The sequence below is a fragment of the Scheffersomyces xylosifermentans genome (assembly GCF_036884685.1).
Source record: "Scheffersomyces xylosifermentans strain CBS 12540 chromosome Unknown RJT20scaffold_4, whole genome shotgun sequence".
NCBI classification, from domain to species: Eukaryota; Fungi; Ascomycota; class Pichiomycetes; order Serinales; family Debaryomycetaceae; genus Scheffersomyces; species Scheffersomyces xylosifermentans.
The window spans coordinates 1,664,563-1,678,383 of NW_027042942.1; the positions used below are offsets into that span (position 1 = coordinate 1,664,563).

General features: G+C 40.5%; 7 protein-coding genes across 7 annotated transcripts; 2 read left to right on the forward strand and 5 right to left on the reverse strand. All coding sequences in view use genetic code 12, as the record gives it.

Moving 5' to 3' along the window:
• Positions 1–117: 117 nt before the first annotated feature.
• Positions 118–1,209, reverse strand: RPL28 (60S ribosomal protein uL15). Its single transcript, XM_064917286.1, has 2 exons — positions 1,097–1,209; positions 118–627 (listed from the first exon to the last, which is right to left on the reverse strand). Exons 1-2 carry the CDS (start codon positions 1,143–1,145, stop codon positions 227–229), a joined length of 450 nt encoding a protein of 149 aa, XP_064774627.1. The 5' UTR covers positions 1,146–1,209; the 3' UTR covers positions 118–226.
• A 554-nt stretch (positions 1,210–1,763) lies between these two features.
• Positions 1,764–3,257, reverse strand: HGT18 (Hgt18p; the record flags this gene model as incomplete). Its single annotated transcript, XM_064921596.1, has 1 exon — positions 1,764–3,257. The coding sequence occupies one exon, from the start codon at positions 3,255–3,257 to the stop codon at positions 1,764–1,766; it is 1,494 nt and encodes a 497-aa protein (XP_064774628.1).
• A 1,346-nt stretch (positions 3,258–4,603) lies between these two features.
• ZCF11 (Zcf11p) lies at positions 4,604–6,831 on the reverse strand. The gene is made up of 2 exons (XM_064917287.1): positions 6,515–6,831; positions 4,604–6,358 (listed from the first exon to the last, which is right to left on the reverse strand). Exons 1-2 carry the CDS (start codon positions 6,569–6,571, stop codon positions 4,718–4,720), a joined length of 1,698 nt encoding a protein of 565 aa, XP_064774629.1. The 5' UTR covers positions 6,572–6,831; the 3' UTR covers positions 4,604–4,717.
• An 870-nt stretch (positions 6,832–7,701) lies between these two features.
• Positions 7,702–9,182, forward strand: ARC1 (Arc1p). The gene has a single exon (XM_064920213.1). The coding sequence runs from the start codon at positions 7,838–7,840 to the stop codon at positions 8,987–8,989; it is 1,152 nt and encodes a 383-aa protein (XP_064774630.1). The 5' UTR covers positions 7,702–7,837; the 3' UTR covers positions 8,990–9,182.
• A 544-nt stretch (positions 9,183–9,726) lies between these two features.
• Positions 9,727–11,189, forward strand: RJT20DRAFT_45547 (ribosome dissociation factor). Its single transcript, XM_064920214.1, has one exon. The coding sequence runs from the start codon at positions 9,916–9,918 to the stop codon at positions 11,107–11,109; it is 1,194 nt and encodes a 397-aa protein (XP_064774631.1). The 5' UTR covers positions 9,727–9,915; the 3' UTR covers positions 11,110–11,189.
• Positions 11,189–11,962, reverse strand: RJT20DRAFT_45554 (uncharacterized protein). Its single transcript, XM_064920216.1, has one exon. It carries the CDS (start codon positions 11,866–11,868, stop codon positions 11,269–11,271), a length of 600 nt encoding a protein of 199 aa, XP_064774632.1. The 5' UTR covers positions 11,869–11,962; the 3' UTR covers positions 11,189–11,268.
• A 1-nt stretch (position 11,963) lies between these two features.
• MLC1 (Mlc1p) lies at positions 11,964–13,176 on the reverse strand. Its single transcript, XM_064920215.1, has 2 exons — positions 12,787–13,176; positions 11,964–12,709 (listed from the first exon to the last, which is right to left on the reverse strand). The coding sequence occupies exons 1-2, from the start codon at positions 12,787–12,789 to the stop codon at positions 12,281–12,283; spliced, it is 432 nt and encodes a 143-aa protein (XP_064774633.1). The 5' UTR covers positions 12,790–13,176; the 3' UTR covers positions 11,964–12,280.
• Between the last annotated feature and the right edge of the window lie 645 nt (positions 13,177–13,821).

Genomic DNA, 13,821 nt, shown 5'->3' on the forward strand with positions numbered 1-13,821 from the left:
CGTTCCTTTCTCAGGCGCACTGTGTAATTTTCCGTGCCAACTCTAACTACTCATATATTATTCATTGCAACGCTTATACCCTAAAGTTTCCATATCATACAACCGACTATCTCCCGTACACTTGCTTGAACGTAATACAATTATTTATTTTATCCTTTCGGAAGAGTATGTAAAATATATAGAAAGTACATGATATAACTTAGAAACCCTAGTGTGAAAGAAAAAATTAAGCAACTAATTCAACAACACCACCGACAGCTCTGATCTTTTCTTCGGCCAACTTGGAAACGAATCTAGCTCTGACAATGACTGGGACCTCTGGTAATCTACCCTTACCTAAGACCTTACCGTAACCGGCAGCTAAGGTGTCGATGACTGGAGCAGCGGAAGCAGAAGCGGACTTCAAGTACTCGTCCTTCTTCTCCTCCTCAACCAAAGTCCACAATTTGTCTAAGTTGATCTCTGGTCTCCAGAAGTGGTTTTGTTGCTTGTGGAAGTATCTCATACCGACCTTACCGAAGTAACCTGGATGGTACTTGTCCAAGTTAGTTCTGTGGTGGTGTTGACCACCAGCCTTACCACGACCACCGGGATGCTTTCTGTGCTTACCGATTCTACCCTTACCGGCTATAATAGTTAGTTAGTATTAAATTCAATTTTAATTTTTCATGAAAAATTGTGTTATTGAAGACTGGCTGTCAAGATATGTTGGATTTATTGTGAAAATCATTTGATTGATACTTGATATGAAATGTGAGTTACTGGTTTTTCAATGAAATTACTTGCGTCGTTACTTTGACTGGATTCGCTTTTTCTTTGTTGCTTGATATGCTCTTTATTGATGTGAAAATTTGATATGATGTGATGGTGGTTCTTACTGGTCATCTTACTTGACAACAGGGTTCCAATTCTTCTAAAATATGATTCTCTGTTGGATTCTCTGGAATGAATTACTGCTTATTTACTTCATCTCTTCTCTCGTTCTACTGGGACTTCATTTTTCACCATCCTCTGGTTTTTCATCTACAGCCAATCTTCTACTCCACTGTGCTCCACGGATCTCGTCTCTTTGGACGTCTTTGTTTCTAGTACATACCGGAAACGTGACCTCTGTGCTTTCTGGTTTTAGTTAATCTGGTAGGCATTGTTAATGATATAGATTAAGTATAACTTGTAGGAAAGAAAGAGAAGTCCAATTTCACTTAACTTAAGAACCGCTTGATAAATTTTTTCTCGCTGTCTGTCGCAGTAACTGAGAGTCTTCGTGAAAAAAATTGTTACAGTTCTGAGAGCTCACGTGAAGGCTGTGTGTACAGGAAGAATCCCTCACTATGAATGGCTGGAAAGGGTGAGGAGTATCTCACTGAGGGACGATTTGTTCGCTGGTGAGGGAGAAATGTGCACTGGCAGTGTGTATGTAGGAGGTGAGTGAGAGAAAGGAGGTAGGTTAGGGCTGAAACCCTGGGTGAAATATTGTGATAAGCGCGTGATACTGATATAGAGGTTGGGTTGTTATGTTTGTAAGAGAGGTTTGTTGGAGAGGCAGAAGATGGTTGCAGAGTTGCAAAAAAGTTTAGTTGCTTGAAGGATGTTGTCTATACGGATTTATAGCAAAATTGAAAGGTGGGAGTATTTGGGGCTCTTGTGTACTATAGTAATAAAGTCAATTTTACTAGTTTTACAATGAAAATTCTTGATTGTGAGCTACCCATGCATTTAGCTTGTAAGCAAATCTACGTAAAAATTCAATGGCTGATTCCTGGTTAATTAGAAGAGATGCCCCATACGTCTTCATAAGAATCGTGGCCCTTCGTCTCAGGAATCCATTCACTAATAAAGTAATAACTCACCACACACATGAAGGAGAAAATGAAGTAAACTCCACCTCCAATCCATGAATTCTTCAAGATAGGGAAGGCATAGCCAATTATAAATGTTGCTAACCAATTCATGGTAGTACCCCAACTTTGCGCCAGCGCTTTTGCTCTTGGTTGCGTGACTTCACCAACAAGAAGGAATGGAATTGGGCCCATACCAATTGCGAAAAAGGTTATGTATGTAAAGGTTCCAACAATTGACAAGATAGAATTGGTGTAAATGATACCGAAACCCATCATAATTGTCAGAAGACCCAAGAAAGTCACCGACGTCAATAAAAGCGGTTTGCGTCCCAAGCTATCAACCACGGTGGCGGATGCAAAGGTGACGACGACATTGACCAATGAAATCAAACAATTGATAATGATAGCATGATTGGGGAAGATAGTCACCAAAACAGACACACCGTAGAAAATGATCGAATTAACACCGTCAAACTGTTGAAGAAGCAAGATTCCTGTAGCGACAATCTTAGAATTGCTATATTCCGGTGAAGTCAAGTATTCCTTGACTGTTACTGTGGAGTTTCTTGAGTGAGAAGGACCCAGTCCGTCTTCAAGGGATTGACCCTCTAATAACCCAGCATCTTCGTCTGACGTTCCAGCGCCATGTTTTTTCCAACTGTTGACCTCGTTTTGAGATTCTGAGTAGTTACCTCCTCTTAATTTGTGTAACACTGTAAAGGCTTGGGTTGATAAGCCCTTGTTTAAGAGCCACAATGGTGACTCCTCTACGTACAACAATATGAGAACAAAGTTAACCAATCCAATTAATGCAGCCATGAACAACAAAAGTCTCCAATCATTGTCTGTAGTCCATTTCAAGGATAATAATTGAGTGAACAAGATACCAACGTTGATACTTACTTGGTTCATTGATCCTAACAATCCCTTAGATGAGGGAGGAGCGATCTCGTTGATAAGCAACGATGTGATGACAATGGCAGAGCCAGCACCCAATCCACAAATGAAACGACCAAACAATAAAGCGTAGTAGGAGTTACTGAGACCATTCAAGGCGGAACCAATCAAGAATAATAAGCAATGGAGTAAACTAGTCTTCTTTCTGCCGATGGCATCAGCAATTGTTCCGACGTAAAATGAACCAAGTAAACCTCCGATACTGAAGATCGAAGTGACCAATCCGACTTGTTGTGGGGTAAGCGTAATACATCTAACAAAGCCATGAGATCCGAACCAAGAATGTTCATATGGGACGCTGCCAGGAATTGATACCCTACACGAGATCAATTGCTCAGGAGAGTTCAACTCTGCCATGTGGTAACCGAATTGGAGCGAACCAAGACAAATCACAGACACAGTAGCCAACAACTTGGGCGTTAACTTAGCAGTGGATCCGCTATTTGGGGCCAGAGTCATCAGAGAGGATTCTTCTGGTTGAGGGGATGAGGTGAGGGAAAGGGATATTTCGTTAGGGGAAGTAATTGTGAAAGGATGAGGTAGAAGAAACGAAGAATGCGATGTTAAACTGTCACGATTGAGTTGGAAGGCTTATTTGGCGGAGGATGAATCACGAGACGAGCCTATCCGAATGATAGATAGGGCAATAGGGCTTTTGGGTATTGAAGAACTGTTAAGAACTTAAAAATCAATGGTGTATCTATTGAAGATCGAAGAAAATTGAACACCGTTGAAAAAGACAACTATCAATTAACAAATAGACAATACCCAGAAATTATATATATATATCTATATATAGAGAGAGCACTCACCAAACGACAATTGACACTTGACAATTGACACTAAATAAATAATTAACTTAGTACTTCTCATTTAACGAGTAGCAATTATCGGCTCAACAAGCTGTAAGAACTTACCTAATATAATATAGAACAATAGGCAATAGGAAAAAGAGAAGAGACAAGAGACAAGAGGTTCGTTCGTCATGTAATACGTAAAGGGAATGCTCTCTTGGTAATATATATATAATACAACTAGGAATTACCTACGCTAACAAATAAATGACTCTTCAATACTACAACCATGCAAAGCGGAACTGTAACTGTAATTGTAACATCATACTTGTTCCCAGAGAGAGTTATTAGTGTTAAGCATTAACAGTAGTGAACCCTGGCCCTCTCAATAACCCCCAATCGTATCATTTCCTAAACGGGGCAGACTGCGGAGTGTGTGGGAAGGAGAAGAGAAGAGAATGTGTATACTGTATATGTTAAGATAAGATTTATGTTAGGGTATTAGGATGTTAGGATGTTAGGATGCTGAGGTGAAGCGTGTGAAGGGTGTGAAGTGTGTTGCTGAGAGAATCGCATAGTTAAGAATTGTGTGAGCCGAGCGCAGTGAATCTGCATCTGTGTGTGTGTGTGGGAGGTTGGGTGGGTGTCAGTTCAGTTAAAATAGGTCAAACTCTACAGATAGACAAGGCACAGGTAATGACTATGGGGTGGAAAAGAGCTATTATCGTAGATATTGGATTTATAAATTGCCCTTATTCTTTGAATTACCATGGAATTCGTTGCACAGGAGAAAGATTGTTGCGAGTTTTCATAATTTTGCAGCTATTTTTTTGTAATATTATCAATATTGGTGTAAACAGACCACGGAAAAAGACATAGCTCATCCAATTGTAAGATCACTCCAAAAAGCACACTTTACAGACTTCTAATAAACTTTAGAATCCAGCATTCAACGAATATTTATCTTTTTTTTTTAGAAATTCACCTAATTCAATCAGCTTTACTAACCACTTCTGATCATAAATATATATTATAACATAAACCAATCTCAAATAGAAAATACAACAATTTAAGTCTAACCCCTAACTTCGTTTACTTCGTATCATACATAATAAATACATGCTCTTATAAAATAGGAAGGAAATTACCCACAATCATCATCGGAATACCAAATACATCTCTCTTCAATGTCCACATACATCCTGTTCGTATCTTTACATCCTTTTTGGGAGTTAGGAGTGTACACTCGGTCATGGTAGCACCCAAGAAGTCTCCAAAAGCAATCCTCAGGAAGAGTTGGAAATACTCCAAGACCGATTTATCGTCCAAAAGCTCAACTATAAACTTTCTCTGTTTGCCCAATAACTCATCTTTGGTCCAGCCGGTCAAGATACAAAACTCATTGCCGACATATGCTATCTCTCCCGTACGCCTCCACACTATTGTGGGCGTACCGCTTACTCTAATAAAGTTATCATATGTTAATAACGTTCTCTGGAAACATTGTTCCATAAAAATTAAGTCACCTTCCTTCAAGGAATTTGTACAAGCAATAAACGATGGTCTATAAGCAGCCATCGATTCTGCCATTTTAACCAACATAGGCTTTGTGAACCGTTTTCTCAAATAGGCAATTAATGAATGGTAACCTGGTGTATATGAGAAGGGCTTCTTTACTTTCGCGTAGATCTCTTCTGGCTCTTTATAGAAGGACTCGTTGTCTTGAGAGTCACCTGCCTTGGTGTAATGATTATCGTCTGGTACTATTCCTATAGTAAATGACAATGCCAGCTTGGAGTTGCGCTCAATGTAAACAGCAGGGTCGGTAGCTTTCATCGACTCTATAGCTGTTATCACGTCTGGAAACATCAGTGTATGATCAGATTCCGTTGGCCCTAGGAAATACTGATTTATTGTCTCATCACATTTAGGATAGCCTTGGTTCTCGTAGATGTTACTTGCATTCGATATTCTTGAGCTTTTTGTATTCGTTGTCATCTGATCATTAGGTGAGGGAGTTTGCGACGCTCCCGATTTATAAGGCGATCTCTGCTGTGTACGTTTGGCTACGTAATTGTCTTCAGGAGAAGTCATTGCTCTCGTATTTGTCGATACAGAGTTAGTTAATGCGTGTGGTGATAGTGCTGGTGAAAGGTTTATAGAATTGGGAGTTCCTTCGTTCGAAGTTGAATGATTTGCATGCATGAAGTTGTCTTGAAGAATATTGGAAAGAGTGGAATATTCCAAATCCGCTGCCGAGGAGAGGAAATTAGTCCTCCTCAGGCTATTATATGGCTTCTTTGCTTGTGCTTGAAGTGAATCTTTACGCATATAATCTGATGCTTGGAGCTGACTGGGATTACTTTGATTCTGGCTGAACGACGAACGCATTTGACTGCTATTATTATTCGAATTGTTATCGTTTGGGAAATTTCCCAATGAGTATATGTCATCCTGGACACTCATAGTATAATTGGCAGGAAGAGTAGCACTTTGCTGGAACGATGTGGCTTGGTACATATTGGATCTCGTAGGGTCATTTCCCAGCACATTACTGGAGTCTATAGTCGTTGTATGCTGTAATCGGTTTGGTTGCATGAGGGCCGTATTGGGAACGTCTGCAAGATATTTCTTTCTTTTCCTTGGGGCATCTTCACAGGATGACCCGAGTCCTCGTTGAACACATCGTTTACATGGTCTACTGGTATCACATGTCATATGTGCCTTATGGCAATGGTTGCAAGCTCTATTGGTCTTTTTACGTTTCTACGGGGAATAGTTAGTAAAGCATTCTCCACCGAGTCTAAGACGCTGTATTTTCACATTTGCTGCAGAAAAAGAAGCCCCAATTCCACGAATTTCTCCGTCTCTCTGTTCAACAACACCTATACTACATCTGAATTCAATGCTCAGTAAACATACCAGTTTGACCATATCATCCTTGTCGGCAAGGATTCCTTCGGGGTCTTCGCTACTCATGATTGGTTCGCATTTATCTGTATTTCGTTCCGGTACTAAATCTGCTGCTCAAGTAACAACCGCTACAACCGCTGTATAATAGTACCTCAAAGAAACCTTTTGGTTACTCACTCTCAATACAAAACGACTCCGAAAACGGTGGTTTATGCGAGGAAGAAAAATCAGGCGTTGCGGCGCTACCATATGGTTTGTGGGGGACTAGCAGTGGAGGGGCGGAATATAATGGTGAAGGAGAGATGGTGGGATGTTGTGGATAGAAACGATGTTGAGAGGAGGTTGTTTATGGTGATTTTTGTCGGTTTTGGATGTTTTAAGAGTGTTTTGGGTGTAGAATACTGGGGCTGTATTGAGTAGTAGTTGTACTGCTTGTGAGAGATGCTCTGTGAGAAAATGTTTTTTAAGTACGAGGCTTTGCTGGGACCGGTGGGAGCAGGAGAAGAAGGTAGAAGGTAGAGGATATAAATTGGAGTGGAAGTGGCAAGAAGATTCGGGAACCTGAAATTGCCTTTCATTTGGAAGTAGGTAATTGAGAGTCGTCCGCTATAAGAATACAATCGGCTGATTTTGGTATATGGTCGGATAGGATACCTCGATGAAACCTTTGATGGAAACTTTGGGATGGCTTGCTGTCGCTTTCAGTTGCCATGAAATGGTGAGTAGAAAACGGCGCTACCATGTCGACAAACATAGACATAGAATGAAGATTTGGCTTTTTCTAATATATGAATATAGGAACATTCCCACGGGTGTCTTTATGAATTTTTAATGATTTCACTTGTTTCAGTCGATTCCACCTGGACCACTTGTTTGCTATACATACCATTGTAAACAAAAAGACTATGTGCTAAATAGTGTTCTCTTGTCATAACAAGACATCCACAGATTTCCACTTTTCTCAATAATTTGGACTTTTTGCATCCTTAAAAATTGTACTCTCCACTTTACCAAGACTCCACCATATTTCAAGTCAAAACTCCAAAAAATACCTGTCTAACTCTTCAAAACTTTTCTACACCCCCCCTCCCACCCACTGCAAACTTTCTTCCATTTCATGTGTCATTGGATAAATATCTACAATCAATACCATCGGCACATATGTTCCCCTTTCCCTCTACTATTATATTTACGAACACCATCCAAGAAGCTCACGTGACTCTTTCAGCCCGAAAAAATTCACTTTTCTTCAAATCGAAGTTGAAAAAGAACGGCTAAAATAGGTCTTATCACTGATAAAACCGTCAACCATATAGTAAAAAGTAAGTTAAGATGGCTGACTTGATTAGCAAATTCACAAAATTATCCTTGAAGGAAGTTTCGTCCGCTAAGGACTCGTTATTTCCGGAATTGTCTGCTGAACAGAAGGCTCTTTCTTCTCAATTTCAGACATTAAGCACCAGACTTGATGAAGATGAGTCATTGATTGCCTTAAACAACGCTTTAAGAACCCAAACTTTCATTGCTGGTAACGTTCCTTCAAAGGCCGATTTAGTTGTCTTTGAAAAGGCTCTCCCAGTAGCATCCAAGTGGTCTTCTACTGACGACTTGGCCAAGTACAGACATATCATCAGATGGGCAGACTTGATCCAGAACACTTTTGTTGAGGTCCCACAAGAAGAACAGTTGAAGGTCAACCACAATATTGAACTTCCAAGAGAAATTAAGGAAAAGAAGAAGCCAGCTGCCGCTGCCGCTGCTCAAGATGGTGCTGCTAAGGAAAAGAAGGCTGCTTCCCCAGCTGCTGCCCCAGCTGCCGAAAATAAGGGAGCAAAGCCCGAAGGTGGAGCTGCTATTAGTGAAGAAGAGAAGAAGGCTAAGGCTGAAGCTGCCAAGGCCAAGAAAGCTGCTAAGGCTAAGGCTAAGGCTGAACAGAATGCTAAGCAGGCAGCTGCCCTGGGTCCTGCTGTTCCTCCAAACCCATCTATGATTGACTTCAGAGTCGGTTTCATCCAAAAGGCCGAGAAGCACCCTAATGCTGACTCCTTGTACATGTCTACCATTGACATGGGTGATGAAGAAGGTCCAAGAATTGTCTGTTCCGGTTTGGTCAAGTACATTCCTATTGAGGAGTTGCAGCAAAGATACGTTGTAGTTGTTGCTAACTTAAAACCTGTTACTATGAGAGGTGTTAAATCTTGCGCCATGGTGTTGTGTGCTTCCAAGGATGACACTGTCGAGTTTGTCAACCCCCCAGCTGGCTCTAAGGCCGGTGAGAAGATCTTCTTTGAAGGCTTCAACGGTACCCCAGAGAAGCAATTGAACCCAAAGAAGAAGGTCTGGGAAGCTGTCCAGCCAGGATTCTCTACCAACGAGAAGCTTGAAGTCACATACACAGAGGAAGGAAAGGAGCCAAAGAGATTGGTAAACGAGAGAGGCGAGCTCTGTAAGAACTCCTCTATTGTCAACGCTGAGGTTAAGTAGACATAACACTGATTAATATAAATATACGAATCAAGAAGACATGTCCAGAGAAGGAGGAATGAAAGAAAGACAGAAGGAAGGAAAGGAAGAAAGAAAGTAAAGGTAGCAAGAATGTTACAGTAATTCATATTTTTTTAAGTGATTCTTTCATCAGTTTATTAGGATCCCATCGGCCAGTAGTCAATCAAACGTGAATTGGTTATACCTCTTCATAAGACCTATATTACTTTGCTAAACCTGTCATTGGCTTTCTTCATATCATGCTTGAAATGGTAGCGCAACGTAACAGCTGCGAATTTTTAACTTTTTTGCAGTAAGAAAGTCAATGGAGGGAGAGCTGGGGACAAGTTATCAGATTAGAGTATTGACATTGGCAACAACTTAGTTAAATAATTGGAAGCAGTAAATGGAGGAGTTGGAATTTTTTAGAGAAAAGAGTTCTTATCTGAAGAACTAAAAAAAACACACGGGGATTTACAGTACTAGATCTCTGTTTAAATGTAACCACTGGAAAACCAATCTCAACCGAATTTTTCACTGGCAGCATCAGTTTACTAAAGGAAAATACTATGAGGATACATGGAGCATCCAGCCGATTTCAAAATTTTACAAATACATTTATAGCCAATTCAAACACAAACTAACATCTGATAGTATATATTTCCCATTATAACTTCATCTCTTTGTCTGGTCATCCCTCCTTCAAATAACATACCATCTTACCATTCACTTCATTCCCAACTCCATCAGTCAGCACACCTGTATACAGCACAACGACTCATTTCTTTAGTAACAAATTTATTACGATAGAATATCAAAAATCAAGACTTTTACGGGTTGTTTTCTCTTTAACAAGCACCAGAATCAGTTTCTACTTCTGTAATTAAAGGGGTGCCACCAGGAAACCTAAATAAACAGTCACAGAAATGCTCGTGAAAAATAGAGTCAAATTGAAGGACAAGAATGTCGCTGTAACCTTTGTTCCCCAGGACTCTGAGGACCTCTGGTACTTATATAACTTGCTCAAAACAGGAGACACAGTCCAGGTATTAACCTACAGAAACGTCAAGAAGGGAAACCAGGCGCAAATCCAGAAAGGAAAGAGCAAAATGGAGAAAGTTTTGGTCAAGTTGAAGTTGGTATTGGAAGACATCGATTATATTGCTTCAGACAGCAATATGAGAGTCAGCGGCAAGTCCATGGAACCAAACGAATACGTTCCATTGAACAGTTACCACACCGCAGAAATCGAGTTGAACAAAGACTTGACTATTTTAAAGGACAATTGGGATGAGTACGACATGACAATCTTGAATGATTTATGCTCCATTGAGAAAAAAGCTGATATAGGAGCCGTGATATTGGAAGAAGGCGTGGCCCATATATGCTATGTTACAGACACCATGACTGTATTAAAAGCCAAGGTAGAAAAGTCGATTCCTCGAAAGAATAGCGAATACGGAACCCGTGATCTCGATAAAGCAATGAATTCGTTTTTGACAATGGTTCTGGAGACCATGCTCAGACATTTCGACTTCAATTCGTTGAAAGTTATATTATTAGCATCGCCAGGGTTTGTGGCAAAGTCTTTATACGACAAGATAATGCAAGATTGTACGGCCTCGCAGAATTCAGGAAACTCAAGCAAAGACAATAAGGTGTACAATGACATTCTCAAAAATAAAAGCAAGTTTGTTATCACACACGCATCAACAGGATATTTACAGGGTTTAGAAGAAGTATTGAAGGATCCAGCAACTAGAAAGAAGTTGAGTGACACAAAGTTCTCAGAAGAATCCGAAATTCTAGGGAAATTTCAAACTGCTCTCAATGAAGATGATGGAAGAGCATGGTACGGTCTCGAGGAGGTGACGAAAGCACTCGACTTAGATGCTGTGCGGTACTTGATGGTAACGGACGCCCTTTTCAAAAGTGATGATATAGACACCAGGAGAAGTTACATCGACTTAACGGAGAGAGCGAAGCAATTGGGTGCCAAAGTATTCATCTTTTCCAGTTTGCATGAATCTGGAATCCAGCTAAACCAGTTGACTGGTGTTGCTGCTCTCTTAAAGTACCCAGTTCCAGACTTGGATGAGACGGATGACGAGGAAGAATAGATGGTATAGGAGTAATATTCATGATTTTAAATAGACAAATACGATCGTTCTGCATTACAATATATATTTATTGACTAATCTGCGTATTCCATACGCCCCTAATGTAATGTAATATACTCCAAACTTCTATATACAAGCAATTACTTTCTATGAATGATTTTATGCTGGAGCCAATGGCTGGCCATGTTGCTGTGGTCTCTTTATGCCTAGTTTCTCGAGATACCATACGTCTCCTCCTCTGGCATAACGCAACATATCTTGTGCTAGACCCAATCCAAGACCCAAACCAGCTCCTTTTACAACGTATTTTCTTGTCTGTACTACACTAAGTCTTTGAAATGATCCAAATAAACCTGAGTAGATCGTGGCAGCAGCGGTTGTGTTCAAGAAGTCTGTACTGTTGCATCTTACGTAGTTGTCTATGATCCACTCCAAACCAAAGAACCCTCCAACAGAGGTTGAATATTTCAATGCTTGCTTCACTCCGGTCTTCACTCCGTCAATAATCATAACGTAATTCTTCTTTTTATGGTAGAAATACCATCCTCCTACAGTCTTTGGCAATCGATGACTATTTTCCGTAAGATATCTTAACGAAGCTCTCTTGACTCCATCGTAGAACCCAGCCAATCCACCGATGATTCCAGCCGTTAACGTGAATGCCTCCAACCTTTCGTAGGGAAATAAATGGAAACGCTCATTCTTTCGTAAATCTTCTGCCTCTAGTTGGACATCGACAGCGTCCACCTTATCAACCATCTCGATTATTGAATAATACAACTACAAGAACTGTTATTACCTTTACAGCATAAAGAATCACAGGAAATATTTAGCTGAAATATTCTCCTGCACAAAACATTCACATTATAAGGAACTGTTTTTGTTAGTAGTTGGATGGATACTGCTAGTAAGGGTAAACTTACAGCGGTAGACGACGACAAACGCCTGAACAAACTATCTTTGTATACTGAACCTATGCACGAAAGAGATAGCTAAAAGGAAAGAAAGAAGAAACGAAGTAAATAAATATATAAAGTAGATTATGTGTTGACGTCGTTACATCATGTTTCAGAGTGGGCTGTCTAATTGGTGGGCACCGAGGGATGTAGGTATTCACTTACGTCTCAGAAGTCGTCACCCGGCTTGGTGGCTAAATTGGTCGCCTTATCACTTATTGGTCCAAGATGGACTTGACGAACTCGACGTAATCGACGTTACCGTCAGAAGTGACGTTAACACCCTTCAAAAGCTCATCGACCTCGGAGTCTGAGAGCTTTTCTCCAATGGAAGTCAAAATGTATCTCAATTCACCAACACCGATGAATCCGGTTTGCTCTTTGTCAAAGACCTGGAATCCCTTGATGTAGTCCTCTGGCAAACCCAAAGGCTTGAAACCGTCCTTTCTACCTATGATCTTCTGGTATGTGTCGAAGTCGAATTCATTGGCCTTGACCGAGCTCTGCAATTCGGAGATTTCTGCCAAGGTAGGGTTCTGGCCTACTGCTCTTAACAAGTCACCTAAATGCTCAACAGGGATCTTTCCCGTTCCCTTTTTATCGAACAAGGCAAATGCGTCTTTGTAAGTCTTGGTATTCTGGGACTACAGAGTGAACACGTTAGTAAGGCTGATTCACAGGAAAAAAAGGCATCCACATCATTTCTCTAGGGTTCACATACCATTGTATATCGTCTTTAGTCTGGAAACACGTATTTATGCTGAAATAACTAATGTCTATCACAGATCAAGTCGTTGTTGATGTTTTGGAAATACGTTTTGGCGGGTAAAGGAAACGTAAACAACGGCTTACGTAAGTGTAATTGGAGAGCTGACAACAACAACAAAAAAACTTGAATCAGACTTTCTGAGAATATCCAGGGGTTACCCGCAGGGAAAGACACAGGATGAGGAAGTGTGGTGAGGTGAGTGTGGTGAGGTGAGTGTGGTGAGGTGAAGGTGAGTTGAAGAGAGGGAGTAAGGGCAACAGTCAAGGCTGCGAAGAAGAGAGACTTAAAAGCAAGAGAGAGACCTAAAAGATGGATTTATTGAAATAAATGAAAGAGAAATATGAAAAGGGTGAAGAAGCAATTGTAATGATTATATATAAAGCTGAGAGCCGCCGGAGAAAAAAAGCGAGGAGACATTGGAGATTGAGGCTGCAAAAAAGAATGCTACTACCATTTTTTGTGGAGAAGCTTGGATAAGAGACTTAGTTCAGATTATAGCAATGATTTAGGATTATTGTAACTACTTTGCCATTATCTTTTGAGTGTGTTGTCACACTATTGTTAAGTCGATATGAGTAACATGTGTCACGTATGTAGAGCAAGACCTGTCATATATGGGAATTGAGACGATTTGTGGTACATCATGCGTTCCATGAATACAGTTACTAGGTATGAGACTGTTCAATGGTCACTTCTTTATTGGTTCTCCCTAGTGATATTCCATTCCCTTTCTCTCTCTCTCTTTTAAACTATTGATTCCGCTTGTAGAGGTAGAATTGAATATAATTGCCTCTCCAAAGGCCAACCTGTGCCGGTAATTTCTTCTCCACCGGGAACTACCTATTTATTGTTTTTAAGCAGCTTAGCATTTGCTTTCGTATTGTATGTTGCCTGATACAAAAGAGACGATTTCTCAGAAGTACTCTGGAACTGGACGGTGCTTTCTACTGGTTGCCCAGACTCTACCATAAAGGGATCGTTTAAGTC